This window comes from Mustela putorius, unplaced genomic scaffold (genome assembly GCF_011764305.1).
Source record: "Mustela putorius furo isolate JIRA1106 unplaced genomic scaffold, ASM1176430v1.1 tig00000580_pilon_pilon_pilon, whole genome shotgun sequence".
Lineage (NCBI taxonomy): Eukaryota > Metazoa > Chordata > Mammalia > Carnivora > Mustelidae > Mustela > Mustela putorius.
Genome location: NW_025421423.1, coordinates 9,760,582 through 9,787,877, shown reverse-complemented (window position 1 = coordinate 9,787,877; position 27,296 = coordinate 9,760,582). Strand labels below are relative to the sequence as shown.

Genomic DNA, 27,296 nt, shown 5'->3' with positions numbered 1-27,296 from the left:
GTACTAGGCTGCTTGTGACAAACCAGAAAAGGAACAGATGAAAAGCCAAATAATGTTGGAAAAACTGTTGTCTTGTGCATTTATATATAAACATACCCAGGTGATCAAACTGAAGACTCAGCGGTTCCTCTTTCATTTAGGTTCGAATTTAACAGTATATACACTGTGTAAATGCAGAAGGGGTTGAAAAAGTTATTCTGTGCAATTATAAAAGGGTAGAAAGTCTCAAATTTTGAAGATACTTCTCTAAATGGGCCCAATTTTAAGAAATGTCCTAAACTGAAAAAGAGTTATATTTTTTCTGGAATTTCTTCTCCCAAAGTAGAAATCTATCCAAAAGATACACATTACTGTATTGCTTGATTCCTCTAAGTTTCCATTTCAAGAGCAATGCCTTTTGTCAATTAAACATCTCTGCTTACCAAGTACCAAATGATTCCAGAACTTACCACTGCTCTAATGTATTTAATTGCACCTATATAATTCCACTTAGTGAGTTATGAACAGGCCTCAGTTGAATCTTTAGATTTTGGGGTAATGCTACTGCGTATTATTTAAAAGCCTTCAAGAAGTTTAGCTATATAACCTTGCTCAGTAGCACTATTTTCTATTTCAATTTTAATCACTATTTCTATTTCAGTCTTCTACTGAAATCTTATTTGCTAGCACTTCATTTTTCTTTAGTCCTCTCAGAGATAGCTTCTTTCTCTCTCATTCCCTTCCTCCATCTCTCAATAAATGTTATCAAAATAAATCTTACAATTCTTATCCTTTATCAGTTTTAGGAATCTGTCACTTCAGACCAAACTTCCTTAAAAAGACCTGTAGTAAGAGTACAAGTAGGAGTAATCACAAATGGGTCTTCATAATTACCAATAAAGTATAAAGAAGTTAAACCAGATCTTTTCCCAATTTCTCTTGCTTTTAATATTCTATAAGTAGATACAGAAACTATTTTCTTTCATGAATTTAGCAAGCACTCTAAAAGTTAAGATTTATTGTTTCTATATTTCTTCTTGATACATCATTTTCCTCCTTTTATAGAAAAATGTTAGATGCAAAGTACCCTAAGATAACTCTAATGTGGAGCAGCTAACTGAAGAGTATTTTCTAAATAGTTAAAACAGGAATAATAATAAAGACGTTTTATATCTTGCTTATTGTACTCAATGAATCATTTACCCAAAAAAGAACAAAATTTGAGATTTCCAAATTTCTTCCCAATCAGCAAAAATTCTAAAACTCCTCAGCAAAAAATAGAATAAGACCAAGGCTTAAGAGATTTCAGTTTCATATCACACTAATCAGCAAGTCACTTAACTCTTTTAGGATTTAGTTCTCTCATCTACAAAGTGATGAGCACTAAAGTGTCTTCAAACTCTAAAAGTCCATCCTGTCTTATTTGCACACAGCAACTTTTAAAATTTATCCAAAATAAACTAAGCATTTTAACAACCCAATTCTCTGAAATATAGGCTGAAATGAAAAGGCCACAAGGGGAAGTTAGTTCAAGTCAGAGCACTAATAAAAAGCAACAAAAATAATACAGTTAACCTTTGAACACAGGTTTGAACTGCTTGGGTCCACTTTTACATTACAGTGCTGTAAATATATTTTCTTTTCCTTAAGATTTTCTTATCTCTAGCTCTACTGTAAGAATGCAGCATATAATACATATAACACAAAATATGTGTTAACCAACTATGTTATAAGCAAATCTTCTCATCAACAGTAGGCTATGAGTAGTTATGTTTTGGGTTTGTCAAAAGTCATACATGGATTTTAAACTACGTGGGGGTCAGTGCTCATAATCCCCATGTTGTTTAAGGGCCAACTATAAAGGTTTCTGAATAACAACAGAGAAAAATATACTCACATTGTCAAAATGATAAATCAAGCAAAAACTAGATTTCAAAATTGGCATTTGCTTGACAGGATTCATCTTTATTTTGACTTGCAGTTAAGCCCAATAGCGTTCCTACTAACACTCTGTATGCCACATAGCACTGAGAAACTTTCCAAGTCTTGTCTGTATGTTCACATTGTTTTATACTTCGGATTTTCCTTCTAGATTTGGGACAGAAATTTTTATAAATGTTTCCTTGAGACAAACTGAAAATGACTATGGGGCAAACATATGATACTTTCCCATTATTTTTTACAATACATAATTGAGACTCCTACCTCATCCCCAAGATACCATATTAAGGAATGACTTGGGAAATGAAAGGGACTCAGTCAGAGAAAGTAAAAAAGACAGTTTCAAAATGCTACTCTCCGGGGCACCTGGGTGGCTCAGTGGGTTAAAGCCTCTGCCTTCGGCTCAGTTTATGATTCTAGAGTCCTGGGATTGAGCCCCATAACGGGGCTCTCTCCGCCTGCTTCCTCCTCTCTCTCCGCCTGCCTCTCTGCCTACTTGTGATCTCTAACTGTCAAATGAATAAATAAGATCTTAAAACAAATAAAAAAATTTTTTAAAATGCTACTCTCCTTTTGGCAAAAAATACCAACTTTAAAAAAACAAAACAAAAACACTGCAAAGCAGTTAATTCCATATGTTAAAAATTTTATATATTCTATATATTTATCTGTTTATAAAAAGAACTACTTTCCAAAAATATCATTTTAGTTTTCATAAAGCTACAGTAAATAACTTGAAATAAACTTTGAATATAGCACTGCATACATCTGTTCTATGACTAAGCACATTTTCATAATAGGAAACTGTATTTCTATATGACATAAACACCCTCAAATGAAATAAAGGTGAAAAATTAGTCTGGGCTATTCTTAACAAATATTTACATTTGTTTTTAAATTGCCTTCGTAGCTGAAACATGCATGCTTTCAGTGAAGGTCCTCTCCTCTCTCAGCATGCCTGACTTCAACCCACAGAAAGCACATCTGCCAGTACTTCTCTTGAAAACATTGTGAGCGGCTTCTACCCCACTCATCTGCTCCTCCCAGTGGTTAGGGGCTGACACTGACAGGACAATATGCCAATGACGAGTTACTGGGAGTCTGAAGTGGAAAAATACCGAAAATCCATTCTCCCTTTTTATCTGTGATCAAGTGTAGAAGACACCATTCCCCCTTTTACCCTACTCTGTATTTTTTATTCCACCAAAGGCTCCATGTACAGATAACCATTCACTCCCTTCTAATCTGACAATTGGGTTATGTGTGGCAGGATAGTGAGGAAGTGGATGCTTAGTGACTTGGAAACTGCTCCACAGACTCAGCTCTTTTTATAAGTAGAATTCAAGTTCTAAATTCAGGGGTGGGAGAATGGAAATATTAATTCTGTCAAAGGATCCAAGCAATGCTCTACAGGACAGCTATTAGCAGAGAAGCCAGGTCTGGCCACTGTCCATCCAGAAATATAGCAAATGTTCCAAATTGCATTTGCTGGTGATCCTTCTTCATATATTTACTATCAACCAAACTTCTAATGATTAAAAAAAATAGTGATAATAAAACCAATTTGTAATACCAAATTTTTAAAAAAATCAGTGAAAGCACGTTCCAAAATCCTTTCCCATTTTTACTCATACATTTTCAGATTGTCTAATGCTAATGCTAATGCTAATGCTAATGCTAATAAAGCATAGCTTCATATTCAATTCTCAGACTGAGGTACTGCAATGTGATCATTCATATATCAGTATTTAGAGTACTGTTTTTGAAGATAATGAGGTCTAAAAAGACTTGTGGACTGGATTTTAGCCTATGACTTTCTTGTGCCCATGAACTATTAATAATAATCTGATTTAATCACTTTAATATGGGATATTCATAAACACTACACCTTAAAATAATTTTTTTTCCAAAAATCTAACAATATACTAGATGATTATTCTTTAAATTCCAATAATTAATCTTCAAAGTCATCTTTCCTATTCTGTCAGCTATTAGGTCTTTGAGGCAGGTCTATGCACCTGGCAAAGGGGAACCTGGTTTTTGACTTGGAATCAAACCATTCTTTGGATACAATTTAGATATACTAAGAAAATAATTGCAAACAACTCCCAGTTAAGCATTTCTCTTAAACAATAAACTCCAATTTCTAGGTGGAAACACGGACAAATAATTTATTTCACCACATTTCCAAATGGTTTAAGCTATTAAGAAGTACTTCAAAAGGCTAGAAAACCAAAAATATAAAATAAGCAACACAGAACATCAAGAAAATGTTTAAACCACAATGGAATTTATCAGACCCTTTCAAATTTACAACCAGCTGGGAAAAAGTTTTAACAAAGCTGGAAAGGACAAAGGAAAGAGAAAACAGTAGACTTTGAGAGGAAGGGGAGAGGTTTCTGAAAAGAGTAGAAAGGGAAACTTGGGAGAAACAAACTTGATCACAGTTTTTCCGAGCTTCAATCCCTACTTAAATGCAACTGGGTTCAAGCTGTTTTCAAATACGTCTGTCCAAGTTTTATGGTTTTCCTGTCTTCTTCTTCCTCACTTTCAGGCTCTCAGGCTCTCAGATGTTAATTCTTGCTGCTATGATTATGCCTGTCATTAGCAGCTGGCCCACTCTACTTGAAGGGGACTCTGAACAACAAGGAAACTGAAGATAAAACTAAAGCTTTAGTAGCACTCTCCATATAATTGTCACTAGATTCTGAGGAACTGCCCATGAATTTTATGACACTCATTTAGATACAGATATTTTTTGCTTTCTCTATTTTTTTGGCTATGTTCCAGATATCTGAGGTTATCCCATAATGTCCTCTGAATAGGTGACGTATCTATATTCTAAAGTATTTAAAGTATGATACATTTTCTTCAAAATTCCTTTATATAGCAAGTACTACCAAATACAAAGATGAACCTACTTACAATCGACCTCTAAATTCAAGGATTAATTAGTTTGCAGATTTATAGCAAAAGAACTTTTGTTTTGATTCATTTCATTAAAAGGAAATCATTTTTAAAATTCATTTTCAGAATGGAGGGATGTAAGCCACCAAATGTTATCTTCTCAAGGAAGATTCTTCTACCTTCAAGTTCATAGAAAAATAATGAAATTAAAGTACTAGGTAGACACAAATGGATTATGAAGCCATCTTTCTAACACTAAAAAAGTTTACTACATAGTCCACAAAGACCAAGAAAGTAGTATCAAACTCAAATACTTAGTTGCTAAGATTACTACAGTATGTATTTTCCTAATTATAAAGCTCAAGTTGCCACTTTTCTCACACCATTTTTAAATATATTCTACATCAAAAAGAGATTTGATTTGATAATGTGGTAATCATTTAAAAATGACCCTAGTTAAAATAAAAATTAGAATCTAGAATTCAGAATCTCTTAAACACTAGGTTCTAGCTTAAAACATTAGCAGTCTTATTATTCTACTGTTTATACTTCATACCAAACATACCCTCCAAATAAGAACCTACATTTTCATATTTTGATAAAACATTAAAAAAAATTACACCAAACAGTGGGACGTTTAATACATTTAATAACCAATATCACTAGGTTACAGTGCTCATACGCATCAAGTGATGTTTTCCCAATCAGCTCAGAGAAAGAAAGAAATACAAAACTAGATTTTTAAGAATGTTAATAGCAGTATTAATCTTCTTTCCTTAGTCATGAAATATTTATAACAAAGGTATGACTCAAATAAAACACACAAGTACCCTTAAAATAAATGGCTAATAAGGATATAATTGTAAAGGAAAATAACTTGATCCATCCAAACAGAGCATTAAAGAGAAATTAAATAATTTGTGTATTACCCTGAAGACACATCCAGGTGTCTACTTTGGAATAAACGAATAGGTAAGCATTTTACTTAAGAAATAAAAGACTTTAGTATTAGAGATGACTTAATCCAAAATTGAAAGGGAAAACATCGTTTTTTAAAACAAGGCTCTCCTATTTAAGTGGTTAGTTTAGATTTTTTGGCTGATGTTTTAATACCTTTGAAAATTCTTCAGGTTCCTTTATATCTAATGACCGTGTTGCAAATTCTAATAGTTCTTCTGAGTTCTCCAAGGCATTATTACATTGACTGAGCTGATTCTAAAAAACAATAATAAATCTTTAAAATAAAATTTCCTATTTCCATTAGAACCTTAAATATATATTTTTAAAATGAACTTACAATTTTAATAGAAAAAACTGAACAAAAATATTTTAGAGAGCTATTAAAGTAACATATTCACTAGTCATATATGTAACAAATTTAACTATCTTAATATATTGTACTTAACATCTTTCCATAATTTGTTCAAAACAGTTTAATTGCATTCAGCTATAGATAAACTCATCCCTTAAAAAACAAAACAGAAAATAAAGCAATCATAAATAGTTCAGGTCAAATTAAACATTTTTCTCAATCAGGGCTGTCAGAAATTTATCAACTATTTTTTTAACCATAAACAATTTAAATTATCAAAATAGTCCATCTGCAGAAAACATCCTCTATAAATGAGGACTAGGTTTCTTGATGATATTTAACAAATAAAACTAAAGTTTATGAATCAAGTTAAAGGTACGTGCAGTTGAGCACAATTTTAGTAGTCCATTTATCATGTTACTCAAGTAATACATACTACCATAAATGCTAATTTACAGTTTCCAAAATTGGATAACATAAGGAATCACAAATGTAAATGCTAAGATTTCAAAAAGAATAAAGAAGAACAAAAGACATAACTGTTGCAGTGATGTGCCCTGCCACTGTGATGTATTAATTTCACATACCAGTCTGTCTTAGTCAGTTCTCTGTCACTCTTTATCATCTGTGATCTAAAACTAAGCCAGTCGTGCAGAAATATTGTTAGTGATACCTTTAAACGAAGAAACAGATCTATTTCTAAGTTTTCTTAATGTACCCAAGATTCTTCTTCAGAATATTAATAGCTATTTATTACTATCTATTTCATATTCCAATCTACTTAGGTACCCCGTAAGATCGGCACTAAGGATAAACTATGGCTCATTTTATTGGTTTCTGGATGTGTCATATTTTTCCTTTGGAAAAGGAGAACAGTTTTGCCCTATCTTGGTGAACAATAGGTTTTCATGTGTTATTCTAAGAACCTAACCACAATTTCCTAAAAATACTATAAGTAAATTAAGTAAAGTATAGTGTCTTCCTAAAAATACTATAAGTAAATAAGTAAAAATTCCTATAAGTAAAATTTTTACAAGTTCCAAAGAATAATTAGCAAACCATCATTTGAAATATTCCATTTGTATAAGAGCTTTACAAAAAGTTTGAGCAAAATCACTGAGATGGTAGCTAATAATGGTAGCTAATAATGGTCTACACAGGGACGCCTGGGTGGCTCAGTTGGTTAAGCCACTGCCTTCAGCTCAGGTCATGATCCCGGGGTCCTGGGATCGAGTCCCACATCAGGCTCCTCGGTGGGGAGACTGCTTTTCTCTCTGCTTCTGCCTGCTTGTACACTGTCTCTCTCTCTCTGACAAATAAATAAATAAAATATTTTTTAAAAAATAATGGTCTACACAGGATCACTAGGGGACACTAAGTGAATGCAGTATTAAAATAAAAAATAACAAAAAGAATAAGGAATATATCTCAAGAAACTATTAAAGGGAAAGAACCCAATCTGAGGTCAAAATTTAAGATAAAATATCTTATTCTAAGAAAAGACTACAGGTGCACCTGAGTGGCTCAGTTGGTTAAGCATTTGCCTTTGGCTCAGGTTATGATCTCAGGGTCCTGGAATGAGCTCCATATCCTGGCTCCCTGCTCAGTGAGGTGTGTGCTTCTCCCTCGTCCTTTGTCCCTCCCCCTGCTGGTGCACTCTCTCTCTCTCTCAAATAAAATCTTTATATTAGAAAAAAAAAAAAAAAGGAAAGAAAATGCTATAGATTTGCTTTCAAGTCAAGAGGGAAAGTTTAAGAAAAGGGTACAAAGGAATACAATTTAAAGACCAATAACTTGTCAGTTATTTAGAGTAACTGATAAAATTTTAATGAAAACAACATGCTATCAAGTTTGGAAACCCAAAAGAAGAACAGAGATGTTCTACTGTCTCCAACTAAAGAAGAAAATGGCACTGGTAGCCAAGTTGTGAATCCTTTTAATATTTGGTTTTTAAACTATCCCAATAAAGCCTTATGGTTTAAATTACCATTAGGGTGGTATCATCCTCCCTTTTCCTTTGAATCCTAACACAACAATGAATTTATTTCACTAAGCTTATAATTCAACAACTCAGTCTTACTTTATAGCCTATCTCTTCATCTCCCCTAGATCACTATTCCTATAAAAAAAAAATTGCCAAAATTTTTGTGGCATTGAGAGGCAAGTATTAAGAGTTATAAAGGGCAACCGGATGTAAGATTTTTTTTTTTTTAAAAAAGAAGAAAACAAAAACAATGGAATCACTGGAAAAAATGAAGATCTCAAGTGTTCAAACAGGAAGAGAAAATGGTCCTAACATCCTTGCAGTTACCAGTTTCAAAGAGCATCATCTCACACCCATTAAGATGGCTACTACCAAAAAAATTGAAAACATGGATGAACAGGTGATGTTGGTCAAAAAGTACAAATTCCCAGTTATAAAATAAGTCCTGGGTGTATAATGTACAGCATGGTGAAAAGAATTATATTTTTTAAAAGTAATCTCTAGGCCCACTGTGGGGCTTGAACTCATGACCCAAAGATCAAGAGTCAAATGCTCTACCAAATGAGCCAGCCAGGTGCCCCTACAGTACTGTGTATTTAAACACTGCTAAGAAAGTAGAACTTAACTTATCAAACTCCACACCCACCTAACAAATAATCCAGTCAAGAAATGGGCAGTAGACATAAACAGAAAACCAATTAGCATCAGAGAAAGGCAAATCAAAACCACAATGAGATACCACCTCATACCACTCAAAATGGCTAAAATTAACAACTCAGCAAACAAAAGATGGTGAGGATGTGGAGAAAGCTCTGATGCTGTTGGTAGGAAAGCAAACTGGTGCAGTCACTCTGGAAAACAGTATGGAGGTTCCTCAAAAAGTTAAAAATAGAACTGCTCTATGACCCAGCAATTGCACTACAAGGTATTTACCCCAAAGTGACAAATGTAGTGATGTGAAGGAGCTACATGCACCCAAAGGCTTGTAGCAGAAATGTCCACAAGAGTCAAACTACGGAAAAATCCCAGATGTCCATCAACAGAGGAGTGGATAAAGAGCATGTGGAATACTACTCAGTTATCAAAAACAATGAAACCTTGCCATCTGTAATGATGTGGATGGAACCAGAGGGTATTATGCTGAGTGAAATGTCAGTCAAAGACAAATACCATGTGATTTCACTCATATGTGGAATTGAAGAAACAAAACAGATGAACATGGGGAAGGAAGGAAAAATATAGTAAGATGAAAATCGAGAGAAGACAAATCATAAGGGACTCTTAACTATAGGAAACAAATTGAGAATTGCTGAAGGGGAAGTGAGTGGGGGAAAGGGATAATCAGGTGATGGGCATTAAGGAGGGTACCTGATGTAACTAGCACTGGGTGTTATCTGCGACTGATGAATCACTAAATTTTACCTCTGAAACTGATGAAAAAAATATATGACATAAAATTAAAAGCAGTAATTTGTGAACAGTCTCAGAAAAAAAAGATCTTCAAAGTTCTCATCACAAAAAAAGTGTATAACTATGCATGGTGATGGATTCAATCAACTAGACACTCTGGTGGTCATTTTGCAATATGTATAAAAACTAAATTATTACACTGTACACCTAAAATGGACATAATGTTATAGGTCACATCGCCGTTTATTATTAAGATTTTATTTATTTATTTGAGAAAGAGCAAAAGTAAGAGAGATTATGGAGAGAGAGAAGCAGACTCACTGCTGAGTGGAAAGCCTGAAATAGGGCTCAATCCCAGGATCCTGAGACAATGACCTGAGCCACGATACTGAATAATTGCACCTCTATGAGGTATTTGGAATAATCAAAATCATGGAAACACACTGGTGGTTTGCCAGGTAGTGCGGTATGGGGGAAATAGGAAGTTGTTGTTCAATGGGGATAATTTCAATTTTAAAAGATAAAAAGTTCTAGAGATATGTTAAACAACAATGTCAACAGAGTTAACCCACTCCTGAACTGTACATTTAAAAATGATTACCGGGGGGGAAACACCTGGGTGGCTCAGTCATTTAAGCATCTGTCTTCAGCTCAGGTCATGATCCCAGGTCCTGGGATCGAGCCCCACATCAGGCTTGCTGCTCAGCAGAAAGCCTACTTCTCCCTCTCCCAATCCCCATGCTTGTGTTCTTTCTCACTGTGTCTCTCTCTGTCAAATAAATAAACAAAATCTTTAAATAAATAAATAAAATTTAAAAAATAAAAATTATTACAAGGGACGCCTGTATGGCTCAGTTGTTTAAGCATCTGCCTTCTGGCTCAGGTCATGATCCCAGGGTCCTCCCTGCCCAGCAGGGAGCCTGCTTCTCTCTCTCTGCCTGCACTGCTCCCTGCTTTTGCGCTCTGACAAATAAGCAAATAAAATCTTAAGAAAAAAAAAGGCTACAAGGGTAAATCTTGGGTTTTTACCACAATTAAGAAAAAACAAGACTGGAGCACCTGGGTGGCTCAGTGGGTTAAGCCTCTGCCTTTGGCTCAGGTCATGATCTTAGGGTCCTGGGATCGAGCCCCACATTGGGCTCTCTGCTCAGTGGGGAGCCTGCTTCCCCCTCTCTCTCTGCCTGACTCTCTGCCTATGTGTGATGTCTGTCAAATAAGTAAATAAAATCTTAAAAAAAAAAACCAAGATATATATAACCAAAACAAAGTTAATAATCATTTTCTATAAGATAAAAGTAGTTATTCACAGAAATTCACTGATTTTTTCCTGTCAGTAAATCAAGTATTAAATAGACTAAAATTGGGACGCCTGGGTGGCTCAGTTGGTTAAGCAGCTGCCTTCGGCTCAGGTCATGATCCCAGCGTCCTGGGATCGAGTCCCACATCGGGCTCCTTGCTCAGCAGGGAGCCTGCTTCTCCCTCTGCCTCTGCCTGCCATTCTGTCTGCCTGTGCTCGCTCTCTCCCCCTCTCTCTGATAAATAAATAAAATCTTTAAAAAATAATAATAAATAGACTAAAATTATTCATATTTAAATATGTTGTATGAACTCACCTGTAACTCTTGTGATTTACGAGCTTGTTCCTGTTTGATACTGTTAATCATACTTTCTTTCACCTCATCCAAAATAGAATATAAACTATCAAATTCTTCATCTAATTCTGAAAGTACGTTAGAAGAATTTTCCTGTTTAATAAACAAAACAATGATTATACTGGAGCTGTCAAACATTAGAAAACTAAAAGATATGCTTATCAAAGGAGAGAATATATTACAGTATAAACTACCCCAGGCAAAAATCATATAAACAACAAAATTCTAGTATGTGACATAGGCTTTAAAAACAGGTAAATCATAGAGGCTGGCTGCTAATGCCAACAGCACTATCTCCATTATGTTGAGTTAAACAGCTTTTTATAGACTGGCCCATATTCTTTTTAGCTTTTAGACACTGTTTCTGCAGGACAATGTGAAAGGTTGTTTAAAGGTTGCCAACTTGTCCAGACCTTCAGGTTCCAAGGCAGACCCTAAGCCAGTAGTTCTCAACCTTTGTTGTGCATCAGAATCATCTATGATGCATTTTAATAAAATAATCAAGATTTTGATTCCATAACTGAAGAACAATATGTGCTAATTTTGTGAAATCTTAAAATATTTTAGGTTGTCTGAAGCAGTGTGTTTATATAAGATATACATAACTTAAAAGACCAAGCAATTCCTTACTGGACCTAAGAGATTTATCAAACACTGAATTTGAGTGCTCTAAGGAACCTCAGAAGTCATCTACTGACTAGAATTTGTAGTCAAACTACTAAATTTCAGGAATTAAAATACAGAAAAGTGACTTGCCCAAAGCCACACAACTAGTGATTAGAGGTAGAACCAATAAAGCATTTCAAGCCTGCTAACTTCCCAGTTCCTTACTGCCTCAATTAAGCACGATGCTGCTATTTCAACAATAACTTAAAATATCTGTGAAACCTCTAGATAAGCAATATCTACACTTGCAGCAATTATGAGACAGAAGAAACTATGTTAGGCATTTTTCAACTTAGATGAATCATTCAATAAAGAGAATTGGGCACTGGTTAAGAAAACTAATATGTACAACCTGCTGCAATAACATAAACCAAACTTTTGCTTATAATTTTTATAGAAGCCAGACTCATGTCACTGGAGTCTTACCAAAAGTGGTGTAAATCATTTTACTAATTGATTTACAGTGATAAAGAACAAGCTGCGGCAACAGAAATGTGCAGTCTGGTAGGCAAAGGACCTAAGTCAAATCTTGCATTAACTACTGAGTAACAGTGTGACCTTGGACAAGCCACTTAAATTCCTGGACCTCAGTTTACTCATCTGTAAAAAGAGAATGGACTAATCCTCAATAACCAATTGGTACATCCTCACAGTCTCTTGCCTACTACCTCTTATGCTCCCAACTCCAGCGACAAGACTGTAGTTAAATGCCCCCTCTATTTTTTTTTCTGGATTCTAAGGTAGAGTACTAATAATTTATTAATCAGAGAAATCGTTTGGACTAGCTCATGGTCTATTTTTCCAGATGTCAAATGTGATGATTCCCTTATATATAGATCAAGAGCCTTAACACAACTAGCTTTGCTTATTTAAAGAAAGTGGACTCCTGGATTCACCAAATTTTCCAGTAAAATAGTTTGGGAAAGACAGTTAAGTGGTGAAGATCTTAATCAACTAACTTCAATTATTACAAATTCAGAAGTAAAGGAAATAAAAGGACTATAAGGTTTACCAGGCCAAGATACAGGCAATAACCTAGGTTCAAACAAAAACCATAGGGAAGGACTTACTCTCTACAAGTGTCCTATAAATCTTCTGTTTATTTTACCAAAAAATGACCACTAAATTCAGTAAGACATATTCATCAACATTTGATTATATACAGTATGGATTATCTGCCCAAAGCTGGGACCATTTCCTTAAGTATTCCTCTTCCTATTAGCACTTTTATTTTTTTACTTTTATTTTTACTTTCTTCCAGTTCTATATGCAAACTTCTTACCATCCACATTTTCCTTCCACTATTTATTATAAAAGAAATAGCTTCTCAGTACTCTGAAAAAATAGAATTTGCTCTTAATTAAAATTACAAAAGACAAATCTATAATGGAAAGGGTGAAACGCGAGCACTACAAAATTCCCTACCAACTACTATAGCAAAGTTTTCTTCTTTCCTTACTATTTCTTTCCATTGATAATACAAAAAAAGGAAGGAAAACATTTTTATTTATCTACCATTTAAAAACCTTACTCTCAGGGCACGTGCCTGGGTGGCTCAGTTGGTTAAGCATCTGCCTTCAACTCAGGTCATGACCCCAGGGTCCTGAGATCAAGCCCCGCATCAGACTCCCTTCTCACCCAGGAGTCCGCTTCTCCCTCTCCTTCTGTCCCTCCCCTCCACCTGTGCGCATGCTCAAAACACATGCATTTAAATAAAGAAATAAGTAAAATAAAAACCTTACTCTCACCTCCTTTAATTTATAATCTAGAGTTGATATATTTATACTTTTGATCTGACCCAACAATCATTCATTGTGACACAGTACTGAAACATTTTTAAAAAGATTAATACCTGAACTCCCTTTAGTGTTTGATTTAGTGTATCAATAAAGTTCTGAATTTCATCATTTTTATTTGCCAGGGTTGAAATGATCCTTTGTAGAGCTTCCTAGGATTAAAACAAGAAAAACACGTAGCATCATGATATTTTTAATAAGAGAATTATAAACCCATAACAACTTTCTAAATAAACCATACATTATATAAGAGGAGATAAATTGCCAAAGGCCTATAATTACAAAAGATGGGATATGTATTTGTGCTATTTTACAAACCTTATTCCTAGTGTACAATTTAATCACCACCATACCATTCATATTGAAGATGATCAGTATTACTTAATACCAATAGTATTATTTTAGGTCATAGGACCAGGGCCAAGGAATAAAATCAAATCCTTAAATGCTGCAAAACAAATGGAGCTTTCTAATAGGATATGAGGGAGAAAAACAAAGAGGCACTAAAAGTTGACACTTTATTTATAAAAATAAAAAACATTTTAGAAACACAAAAGTAGATTAAAAAAAATCCATTTTGAGTTTATCTTTGTGTACGGTTTAAGAGAATGGTTGAGTTTCATTCTTCTACTTATAGCTGTCCAGTTTTCCCAGCACCATTTATTGAAGAGACTGTCTTTTTTCCACCATATATTTTTTCCTGTTTTGTCAAAGATTATTTGACTATAGAGTTGAGGGTCCATATCTGGGCTCTCTACTCTGTTCCACTGGTCTATGTGTCTGTTTTTATGCCAGTACCATGCTGTCTTGGTGATCACAGCTTTGTAATAAAGCTTGAAATCAGGTAACGTGATGCCCCCAGCTTTATTTTTGTTTTTCAACATTTCCTTAGCGATTCGGGGTCTCTTCTGATTCCATACAAATTTTTGGATTATTAGCTCCAGCTCTTTGAAGAATACCGGTGGAATTTTGATCAGAATGGCATTAAAAGTATATATTGCTCTAGGCAGTATAGACATTTTAACAATGTTTATTCTTCCAATCCAAGAGCAGGGAATGGTCTTCCATCTTTTTGTGTCTTCTTCAATTTCTTTCATGAGTGTTCTGTAGTTCCTCAAGTACAGATCCTTTACCTCTTTGGTTAGGTTTATTCCCAGGTATCTTATGGTTCTTGGTGCTATAGTAAATGGAATCAATTCTCTAATTTCCCTTTCTGTATTTTCATTGTTAGTGTATAAGAAAGACACTGATTTCTGCACATTGACTTTGTTTCCTGCCACGTTGCTGAATTGCTGTATGAGTCCTAGTAGTTTGGGGGTGGAGTCTTTTGGGTTTTCCATATAAAGAATCATGTCATCTGCGAATAGAGAGTTTGACTTCTTCATTGCCAATTTGGATACCTTTTATTTCTCTTTGTTGTCTGATTGCTGTTGTTAGGACTTCTAATACTATGTTGAACAAGAGTGGTGAAAGTGGGCATCCTTGTCTTGTTCCTGATCTCAATGGGAAGGCTGCATCAGAATCCTAGAGGAGAACATAGGCAGTAATCTCTTTGATATCAGCCACAGCGACTTCTTTAAAGATATGTCTCCAAAGGCAAAGGAAACAAAAGCCAAAATAAACTTTTAGGACTTCATCAAAATCAAAAGCTTCTGCACAGCAAAGGAAACAGTCAAGAAAACAAAGAAGCAACCCACAGAATGGGAGAAGATATTTGCAAATGACAGTACAGACAAAAGGTTCATATCCAGGTTCTATAATGAACTCCTCAAACTCAACACACACGAAACAGGCAAACATATCAAAAATGGGCAGAAGATATGAACAGACACTTCTCCAATCAAGACATATAAATGGCTATCAGACACATGAAAAAATGTTCATCATCACTAGCCCTCAGGGAGATTCAAATTAAAACCACATTGAGATATCACCTTACACCAGTTAGAATGGCCAAAATTAAGAAAACAGGAAACAACATGTGTTGGAGAGGATGTGGAGAAAGGGGAACCCTCTTCCACTGTTGGTGGGAATGCAAGTTGGTGCAGCCTCTTTGGAGAACAGTGTGGAGATTCCTCAAGAAATTAAAAATAGAACTTCCCTATGATCCTGCCATTGCACTCCTGGGTATTTACCCCAAAGATACAGATGTTGTGAAAAGAAGGGCCATCTGTACCCCAATGTTTATAGCAGCAATGGCCACGGTCGCCAAACTATGGAGAGCACCGAATCCTAACTACTAGACTACCAGGGAGGTTCGCCAAACTATGGAAAGAACCAAGATGCCCTTCAACGGACAAATGGATAAGGAAGTTGTGGTCCATATACACTATGGAGTATTATGCCTCCATCAGAAAGGATGAATACCCAACTTTTGTAGCAACATGGACCGGACTGGAAGAGATAATGCTGAGTGAAATAAGTCAAGCAGAGAGAGTCAACTATCATACGGTTTCACTTATTTGTGGAGCATAACAAATATCATGGAAAACAAGGGGTGTTAGAGAGGAGAAGGGAGTTGGGGTAAATTGGAAGGGGAGGTGAATCACGAGAGACTATGGACTCTGAAAAACAATCTGAGGGGTTTGAAGTGGTGGGGGGGGGGGGAGGTTGGGGTACCAGGTGGTGGGTATTATAGAGGGCACGGATTGCATGGAGCACTGGGTGTGGTGAAAAAATAATGAACACTGTTTTTCTGAAAATAAATAAATTAATTTAATTAAAAAAAAACTGTAGCTAAAATTATAATATTCACTGCAATAGTTAGCAGATTCTATAAAACCATAAAAGTAATTTTAGTAGCAAATACCTCATACTTTTTGATAGTGCTTCCTATTTAAATAAAATCCTTGGTTATTTAATCTTCTCATACTCTCTCGTTCAGTGCTGTACAATAAGATATTCTGCTATGATGGACATATCCTATATAGACTGTCCAAATTGGCAATCAATAGCTATATGAAACTAATGAGCTCTTGAAATGTAGACAGAACTGAGGAACTGAGTTTACTGTTTTTAACTTTAGTTATTTTCACTTTTTATAGCCACGTGTGACAAGTACTGTCATACTGGACAGCATAAGTCTAGTTGTTCAGTAATTCTTCATGAGTAGTAATAGCAAAATCCATACAAGGTACTTGTACTCTCAGTAAAAATCAAATGCAAGTACTTCCACTTTATAATTTTCTCAGAAGCCCAAGCCTTGTTTCTCTAAATACTTACAAGTATAAATATTTTAATAATGTCCTACAAGACTTTATGATAAGTTCTTCTCAAAATATAATCCGATATCAATAAAGGGCTATATGTAAAGAGCTCCAAAAATAAAATGATAAAGGGAAAATATTTTAATAAGTATTCACAAGGCATTAGAGTAGTAAAAATTTAAAAGTAATCACAACAGCTCTCATTTAATTCTCACAAGAATCCCTGGAGATAAGGAGATATTAACATCATCCCTGAGGCTGCCTAGGGCTCTCTGCTGTATTCACTTACCTTTATTATTTCTTCCCATCCTCACTGCTGGTGGTATTTTATTGTTTTATTTTTTATTTGACAGACAGAGATCAAAAGTAGGCAGAGAGGCAGCCAGAGAGAGAGAGGAGGGAGCAGGCTCCCTGCCAAGCAGAGAGCCCAATGCGGAGCTTGATCCCAGGACCCTGAGATCATGACCTGAGCCAAAGGCAGAGGCTTTAACCCACTGAGCCACCCAGGCGCCCCTGCTGGTGGTATTTTGATACAATACAATGAAATTATGTCATGACAGATCAACATCAAGAGTTAGCTATTTATCCTGTTGGTGTTCTTCGCAGAAACAGGTGCACCAAGATTTGAACACAAAACAACTAGCAGAGGGGCAAAATGAAGCTGAGACTTGGGGCAGGAGTGGGCACAGTTCTAGGGGCAAGAATGGTAGTACAGAGATGCAGAAACAGAGGACAGATGACTTAAGAGTCTTTCAGTTATTCATCCAAGGTAGGTTCTATATATATTTAAAAACACAATGGAAGAGTAAAAGTGGTTCTGCACAATCACTGGGCTGTGTAGAGTAAGCTTCAGTCAAGACTGGGCTCTTTCTGGGACACAAGGCGGCTCAGTCAGTTGAGCATCTGACTAGATTTCAGCTCAGGTTATGATCTTGGGGTCATGAAATCAAGCCCCAGGTTGGGCTCAGTATGAGTCTGGGATTCTCTCTCCCCCTTTCCCTCTGCTCCCGATTCTTGCTCTCATTGCTTGCTATCTCCCTCTAAGATAAATAAATAAATCTTTAAAAAAGAAAAGAAGAGACTCTTCTTGGTAAATGGACTATACCTGCTTCCCTTTTTATCCCTCCTAATGGCAGGGCACATCTGTATGGTACAGATGAGAAAATGATAGAAACTGCTAGGAAAGTATAAATTATGCTCAGCCTACCTCCAAAATCCATGCTGTTTACCTCTTTAGAATACTGTCTCTAAGTCTAACTAATTTGCTCATCATATGAAATAGCCAGACAATAAATTATATATTCTTTTAAAATTTTGGTTTGCTAAGACTCTTTGTGACATATAAAATGGTCAAAATTCCCATAACAGAAAATCACTGCTTGAGGTTAAACTCTGTCCAGTACTAAGCATACTTGTGAACTTTAAGGTAAAAAAGAAGAGTCTTCTAGTAGAGATTTTTATCCCATAGAGTTAGGCCCAATGAATTCAACTCAATAACTAAATTTCAATCGCCAGGATATATGTGAATACAATAAACATTGAAGGAAATTTCACAAAGAAACTGTAGAGCATTGGTATGTAAAAAAGGTAGAACTAGTTCAGAGCCAAAACAAAACAAAACAAAAACAAAAAAAAAAACCCCAAATCTCCCTAGTATAAAACAGCTTTCCACTTTCATTTTTTGGGATTTCTGTAGCAAAAATTCTTTGGAGATAGCTAAAGCCTATTTGTCTCAGCTAGGTAACCTCTAAGTCCAAACATTTTAATGAGAAACCTCCTACCATTTTAAAGCTATTCACTGGGTAGAGTTAAAAACATCTAAACGCTCTAAGGTTTATTAAGTTTTCAAGCTAAATTCTTTATACTTCTGAGAATTACCTACTTACTGGGGATGCCCCAGTGGCTTAGTTGGTTAAGCATCTGCCCTCAGTTCAGGTCATGATCACAGGAGGATTCAGCTTCTCCCTCTGCAACTCCCCCACTCGTTCTCTTTCTCTCTCTCTCTCAAATAAATAAAATCTTTTAAAAAAAAAAGTTGGGGCGCCTGGGTGGCTCAGTGGGTTGAGCCACTGCCTTCGGCTCAGGTCATGATCTCAGGGTCCTGGGATCGAGCCCCGCATCGGGCTCGCTGCTCGGCGGGGAGCCTGCTTCCCTCTCTCTCTCTCTGCCTGCCTCTCCATCTACTTGTGATTTCTCTCTGTCAAATAAATAAATAAATAAAATCTTTAAAAAAAAAAAAAAAGTTACCCACTTACTGAAAGTCATTAGAGTCTGTTCTCACAGTAACGTTACAGGAAAGAATACAGCCTTTATCAATGCAACATTCAACAGGCATATAGCGAGGGCCAAACAGTAGCCACATCAAAAAAAGTAAAACAGGTGAAGTTAATTTGAATATTTTACTTAACCCAACTGATCCAAAATATTATCCCAACATGTAATCAAAATTTAACAATTACCAAATTCCTTTTTTCCTTCCTTTTTAGTACTAGGTCTTCAAAATTTGATGCGCATTTTACACTTACAGTACATCTCAATTCAAATGAGTCACATTTCCAGTGCCCAATAACCAAATGGGACACAAAGCTACCATACTGGACAAAAAAGTCCATCCAAATAGTCCATATATTTCTAAGACTGGGATCAAGGCAAAGATCCTATATAGATCTGCTTAATTAATAAAAGCTTTCTTAATTTTTTCTCAGAATACCAGAATTTCTATATATGTTTACCATATGCTAGATTCCTGGAATTACAATAGCTGTTATTGAATATAAGCTAAAATGTTACAACCAAATTCCTTTACCAGAATTTCACTAATTTCTCAGTTTTTCTTTATGTAAATATTATCTTTCCATATTATTATACGAGAAAATATTATAATATTACCACTTCTCAAAAATAAACAAAACTCCAATGCATAAGCATTTCCCTTTGGGATCCCACTAATACCATAAGAGAAAGCTACTCTTCTCTCCTGTAAAACTTACACTGCTCATTAGTTTTGGTTGAAAAAAACTTAAACGTCCATATCAAGGCTGGTATCTGACAAAAACAAAGCTGCCCTGAAGACAGCTTATACAAACTTAAAGAATCACCAGGCTCCTCCTTCGTGTACGGTATTGCTCCATACTTCCAAACTATAATACCCTGAGATTACAGTTAATCTTATGGTTAAGACTATTTTAAAAATCTAATGGTAAAGACTATTCTCCTTTAATTCATTCAAAATTCTGCTGTTACCAGAAAATGAAAAATGATCTTTCTTAATCTGTATTGGCGCATGAAGTGTTAATAGCAATATTTCTGGAAAGAAACCCTACTATCTGTGTAGTAAAGCTTTGGGGGTCATGGTATTCCATAGGAATTACCTAAGGCTTTAAAAACACCATTATCAGGGTACCTGGGTGGCTCAGTGGGTTAAAAATACCATACTCCCCCAGAAACTGGTGGGGAAGGAAAGGTCTTTAAAGGTTGATATAGTAGTTCAGGGGAACACCTTCTCATTCTTTGAAGAGAAAATGCTTTATCACTCACATTTTGCACTTCACTAGGAGTTCTAGTACAGACTGAGGGTCTACCACAGAACACCTACATAAAGGGCCCACATCCTAAGAAAGACAGCTTACCTTACTGCCAAAGTAACAAAGACTGAAGTCTGAGATTCTCAGGGTGGGGGTGTTACTTCAATCTCTAGATAGGGAGCACTTTGGAGCCTTTGCTATAATATAAACCACTGAGATGCTACACAAATAAACAAGACAGCTGTAGAGGGCTTTGGAGCCTCAGCATTTATGGTGACCTATATTTTAGCAGCTACCAAATATATTAGAAAACATGCCTGTAGTGGGACACCTGGGTGGCTCAGTGAGTTAAGTGTCTTCCTTCGGCTCAGGACGTGATCTCCAGCTCCTGGGACTGAGCCTCATATGGGGGCTCCTTGCTCTGCAGGGAGTCTGCTTCTCCCTCTCCCTCTGCCCCCGTCTTGAGCTCACTCTCTCACGTGCTCTCAATCTCATATAAACAAATAAAATCTTAAGAAAAAAAGAAAGAAAGAAAGAAAGAACATGGCTGCAGAAGAAGCAATCATCCAGATGACTACGAATCAGAACCCAAAGCAACCAATGTGACTTTGGTAGCTAATACAGATAAAGTGCTACCTCTACTGTAAGCTTTTCTAAGAAGAAAAAAGGGAGGTATCCTGAAAGTTTACAAGGACAGATTGCTGAAGGGCTCCAGAACCTCTGAAGCCACTTGCCCTTTAATCTGGAGAGAATGAGCAATTGCAAAAGACTAATTAAGAATTCACACTTAATATTCTCCTGTAGTGGAAGTTCTTCAGGAAGGGATGAGAAATAAATTATCAAGGGGACCAGGGCTTCAACCATTCTGGCCCTCAGAAGAACAGGGACTAGCTAGACTACAGGTGAAAATGAAATGAAGACAGAAAGAACTAAGGAACTTGGAGCTGAGCAGAACTGGAAAACAAATTACAAGTAACCAAAATATTTAAGTACCCAAACTTATAGAACTATAAAACCAAAAACTTATAAACTACAAAACTTATAAGAACTAAAGGATTAGGATTCCATGAACTGAGTTCTGAAACTTAACCCCAGCTTGTGTATGTGCTAAGAGGCTGAAGTTTCTATAGTGGAAGGACTTAGAGAAGAAGTATATATGGGGATTATGTGTACCTAATATAAGAGGTATGCAACAGGAGGCTAACTGAATAGGTATCAAATCCAACATAATTTTGTTAAAGTTTTTCTAAATATGGCAGGCAACATGCCAGGGAGGATATCTATACTCAGAAACTTAAAGAAAGAGACAGAAAATTAAAAGATACCATAATCCTTTTGAGTTTTCTATCCCAGTTTATCCCTTTTGGGCCTCCACAATTAATAGTTTTTATAACGGAGACACAGTAATGTTAAAGAAGTTGAGGAGGAAGCACAAAGCCAAAAGCTCCAAGGAATGTAATGTAAGCTGTGCACAATCAGTGCACCATTAGATACAGAGCCTCTCCTCTGAGCTCTAGACTGTTTTCATCCAACTGCTTACTTGGAATCTCCACTTGGATATCTCATAAGCATTTCAAAACTCAGAATCTCATAATGTCTCCTACTAAATCTGAGCCCTTCTCTAGTGTTCTTCTCTGCAAATGGCGATACTAACCGCAAAATCAGAAACCCAGGCCACCATCATTACACCCTCTCCTTTCATCTGTGCTCTATGTGTAATCACCAAGTCCTGAGGACTTTATCTCCTAAACAGTTCTATAATCATTACTAGTATCTTAGTACAAGTTAATATCATATCTGAACTTATACTCCTGTAAAACTTAACTGGCTTGTGATCCATTCTTTCTCCCCCAATAATCAGTTCTGTATACTGCAGCTAGAATATGATAGCATCACTCTTCCTGCTTAATAGTTGGTCTTCAATGGCTTTCCACTGGTCCTTGGATTAAAACTGAGAATCTTTAACATGACCTGTTAACATGATCTTACATAATCTATAAAACCCTGCATGATCTTTCTACTGCCTACCTCTCCTGCTTCAATTCACACCAGATTTCCTCTTCCTTGCCACAGTAGCCTTATTTCTAACATGCCTTGTTTCCCACCTGGGAACTCTCACACCTATCAGTTCCTCTGCCTATAAGCACTGTTCTAAAACATATACATGGGGACGCCTGGGTGGCTCAGTTGGTTAAGCAGCTGCCTTCGGCTCAGGTCATGATCCCAGCGTCCTGGGATCAAGTCCCACATCGGGCTCCTTGCTTGGCAGGGAGCCTGCTTCTCCCTCTGCCTCTGCCTACCACTCTGTCTGCCTGTGCTTGCTCTCGCTTCTCTCTCTATGACAAATAAATAAAATAAAAAATCTTTAAAAAAAAAAAAACATATACATGATGTACCATTAAAAGAAGTTCCATCAAAAAAAAAAAAAAAAGAAGAAGAAGAAGTTCCATCATTAAGACAAGTTCCAAAAAGGTATTTATGAAATGAGCTCACTGTGATATATATTAGCCTCAGTTATTATCAAATCCTGATGATGGAGGAGGACATCTGCTCTGTGGGATTCTATCAATGAGAAAGGATGCCTACAAGGGTCTCAGATTTCACCTCAGACCTCCAGTATCTCTTTACCTTCCAATAAAATTATACTGTGCAAGACTTCTGCTGGGATGACTAAGAGTTCTAGGTGATACAGGTCTGAAGATATGCTTTGCCAAATATCAATTCTGCCAGATCACAGTAAAATATACAGGACATGAGTCTCCAAAGACATCGTGAGATTGCACAGGCAATCTCAGCCATTATTCTTTGGTCAAAAAGCACAGTTACCAGGATCTCAAAAACTGAGGACTGAGCCTGCCAATTACTTGACTAGGGAGATAAGCTAAGGTAAGTGTTATGCTAACAAAAACGAAAAAAAAGTAAGGAGGGGGGAGTATACACCCCAGCCAAGCACAATTGCAATCATTCCCATGGAATGGATCAAAAATCTAGGAGCTGGGATGTACAAAGCATGAGGCACCCTCTTCAAAGGAGCATAGCTTAATGTTATGCCTATAACATTAATCACAATAGTCACAATAAATCATGTGAAGTAAAAGCACAATAGTCGCTGAGCAAAACAATAAATAACACTTTTATACTAAGAGCCAAGCATCATTTTAAGCCCTTTACATATATTTATTTAATCTTCTCAAGAATCCTATGAAGTAGGACACTATTATTATCCCCATTTTCTTTTTTTTTTTTTTTAAGATTTTATTTATTTATTTGACAGAGAGAAATCACAAGTAGACAGAGAGACAGGCTGAGAGAGAGAGAGGGAAGCAGGCTCCCTGCTGAGCGGAGAGCCCAATGCGGGACTGGATCTCAGGACCCCGAGATCATGACCTGAGCCGAAGGCAGTGGCTTCACCCACTGAGCCACCCAGGCACCCTTATCCCCATTTTCTAATTTGAAAGCTGAGGTACAAAGAGGTTAAATGAGTGTGCCCATGATCTCAGTGCTAAAATGTGGCAGTCTGTGTTCAAATTAAGGCAGTCTGACTCCTGAGTCTGTGCTTTCAATTTTTACACTGTACTACCTGAAAATAAAGATCTGAGGTATATGGAAAGACTATCTAAGGGCACCAAAAAGACTAAGATCCTCAAGATTGTAAAAACCAGAACAGTTCAACAGATTTTAACATGTACCACCCTGCCAGATCCAAGGTCAACAAAAACAGCTATTCTTACTGTAAATGTATCATCTTATAAGTGTTAACATGATGAATTCCAACATTAGAAATGGCATGGTTCTCGGGACGCCTGGGAGGCTCAGTTGGTTAAGCAGCTGCCTTCAGCTCAGGTCATGATCCCAGCGTGCTGGGATCCAGTCCCACATCGGGCTCCTTGCTCAGCAGGGAGCCTGCTTCTCCCTCTGCCTCTGCCTGCCATTCTGTCTGCCTGTGCTCGCTCACTCTCCCTCTCTCTCTCTGATAAATAAATAAAATCTTTATTAAAAAAAAAAAAGAAATGGCATGGTTCTACTGGTTTTAGCCTAATATATGTGAAGATGACAAATTTGAATGCTGAATCTTAATTTTGCTACATCCAACAAAAAACTGCCAACTTGGGTTACTTACTTGAAAACTATCAGTGCAACCAGCCCCTGAAATTATGGTGCAGAAACTTCCTGTTCTTAGAACCAGTGACAGAAAACCATTATACCCAAGTTCATATGCTAGTCTCAATTGAGGCCCTCAATGACCATGTGCTCATAATTAGAGAAATACTCTATGTGTTTTCCACCAGCCACCTCCTCACATCAAGAGATTTCTGACTCAAACTCTACATTAGTATTCCAGACTGCTGAAATACACAAATCTAGAATCCACTGCAAATATTACTAGTCAATCTACAATTTAAGAGAGTCAAACTATTCTTACGGTCATTTCAGTAGTATTCATTAAGCACCTTCTACGTGCCAGGAACTGTGCTAAGCCATCATCATGGGGTGTCTTTTTAATCATCACACAGATTTTTTTTTTTTTTTTTTTGACAGAGAGCAAGACAGCCAGAGAGGGAATACAAGCAGGGGGAGTGGGAGAGGAAGAAGCAGGCTTCGCATTGAGCAGGGAGCCTGATGCAAGCCTCGATCCCAGGATCCTGGGATCATGACCTAAGCCAAAGGCAGACCCTTAACAACTGAGCCACCCAGGCTCCCCACAACAGATTTTTTTAAAGTAGTATCAGTGAGGAGCCTGGGTGGCTCAGTAGGTTAAGCCTCTGCCTTCGGCTCAAGTCATTATGCCAAGGCCCTGGGATAGAACCCAGTATTGCTCAGCGGGGAGCCTGCTTCCTCCTCTCTCTCTCTCTCTCTCTCTGCCTGCCTCTCTGCCTACTTGTGATCTCTGTCAAATAAATAAAGTATTAAAAATAAATAAGTAAATAAATAAAAAGTAGTATCAATCTTTGCATTTTATGGTTGAAGAAAAGGAAGGTTAGAGAAGTTAAGAAAATTTCTTAGATCACACAACTATCAGGTAGCAGTCACAGTTCAAATCTAAGAAGGTGCCTGTAATTTTACACTACTTTAGGCTGCTTATACTGCCAGAATGTACAAAACAAGCATAAGGTTCTTGCAATCAGAGCAAAGGGACCAATGCAACCAGGAGAGAACCCTTCTGGAAAATATCCTAATGCCACCAGGAATGATGCCACTTGCATCATACCACACCATAGACTTTGAATTAAGTAATTAAGTAATAAGAGTTAAAATCCAGAAAGTTCTATCCAACTGATAAGCTATACAACCAGAATCTCACCAGCTCTCCATAGCGCTGGCAACACAAAGAAGAGTATTTGCTCAGATGTTATGTGAAGAGCTGAAAATGGAGAGTTATAGATTGCTGAGGAATTCAGGAATCTAATTACCACAAATAGCTAGATGGTAGAAAGCTATGCCCTCTCTTAACACTGAAACAGTTAGGAACACTACCTATTTACAAAGACAACTGAGGTGATCCAGAGAAAAAAATCTAATAAAAGACCTGGGAGGGAACTGTATCTTTCAATGTTGAGCCTAGCTGTAAGACATCAGGACAGAAGAAGTACTCTCCCACCTAGGATTTGAAGAAATATAACGAGTCACAAGCTAAAGAAGTCTTAGCCATGCACAGTGACCTCTAAACTGGTTGTTTCATTCAGTGAAGTCTAGGAAGCCAAAGAAACCAGAGGTCCCACCACCTAACTGAGGGAGGTGCAATGGGAATGAAGATAAGGGTGCACTCAGGTTCTGCTGGTGGCAGTATAAACTAACAACCCTACTGAAGGGCAACTTGGCAATACATACCAAAGATTTTTAAAAGTTTAGACACATTGGGGCACCTGGGTGGCTCAGTGGGTTAAAGCCTCTGCCTTCAGCTCGGGTCATGATCCCAGGGTGCTAGGATCGAGCCCCGAATCGGGCTCTCTGCTCAGCGGGGAGTCTGCTTCCTCTTTCCTCTCTCTCTCTCCTCTCTGCCTGCCTCTCTGCCTACTTGTGATCTCTGTCAAATTAAAAAAAAAAAATAAAAACTTATTAAAAAAGTTTAGACACATTGACTCAATAAATCCATTTCTACTAATTTTTCTTTTTTTTTTTTTTAAGATTTTATTTATTTATTTGACAGACAGAGACCACAAGTAGGCAGAGAGGCAGGCAGAGAGAGAGAGGAGGAAGCAGGCTCCCCATTGAGCAGAGAGCACGATGCAGGGCTCGATCCCAGGACCCTGGGATCATGACCCAAGCTGAAGGCAGCGGCTTAACCACTGAGCCACCCAGGCGCCCCTCTACTAATTTTTTCTAAGTAAATAATTAAAGGTATAAGCAGAGACTTGGCTACAAGATGTTCATCCAACACCAGAAGGTTGGGACCAACATAAATATACAATAAGAAGCACTGATTAAAAATCAATGCATCCACACAAAGAATTCTTCACTAAGTATAGAATAAAACTAACATGATAAAAGATTTATAATATATTAAGTGAAAGGCAAACTATAAAGCAGTATTACCATGGCATGATACTATAATTTTTTTAAGTTTCTATATGCATTAAAAAACTTGAAATGTAATACATACAAATATTAAAACAGGTTACATCTGAGTAGGAGGGTTATGGGTGATTTTCATTTATCTATATTTCCTATTTTCCTACAATAAGCTTGTATTACTTATATTTATAATGTAACAAAAGTACACCGACTGGCTGTGCTAACAACACCTTGTTATAAATTAGCTCAAAATATAATTAGCTATCAATCAATAAGTATCGATAACTAAGACCAGATTCAAACAGAACCTTATGGCTAGAAAGAGTACCAACTGAGTACCAACAAAAAGAGAGGTGGAGATAAAATCTACCATCTTTAAAATACTGTCAACCCTAGGCTGGAGTAG

The 27,296-nt window shown here is 36.7% G+C and overlaps 1 protein-coding gene across 5 annotated transcripts in view; it reads right to left on the bottom strand.

The window, feature by feature from the left end:
• FSD1L (fibronectin type III and SPRY domain containing 1 like) overlaps positions 1–27,296 on the bottom strand; it is a 73,831-nt gene that overhangs the window by 35,862 nt on the left and 10,673 nt on the right. For 4 of the 5 annotated variants that reach the window (XM_004747737.3, XM_004747738.3, XM_004747739.3 and 1 more), the window contains exons 2-4: positions 13,704–13,799; positions 11,147–11,278; positions 5,941–6,042 (exon numbers count right to left, since the gene is read on the bottom strand). The exons of the other annotated variant lie outside the window; for it this stretch is intronic. In XM_004747737.3, coding sequence (XP_004747794.1) covers positions 5,941–6,042; positions 11,147–11,278; positions 13,704–13,799 — 330 coding nt within the window. The remainder of the gene's footprint in view (positions 1–5,940; positions 6,043–11,146; positions 11,279–13,703; positions 13,800–27,296) is intronic. 5 annotated transcript variants of the gene reach the window in all.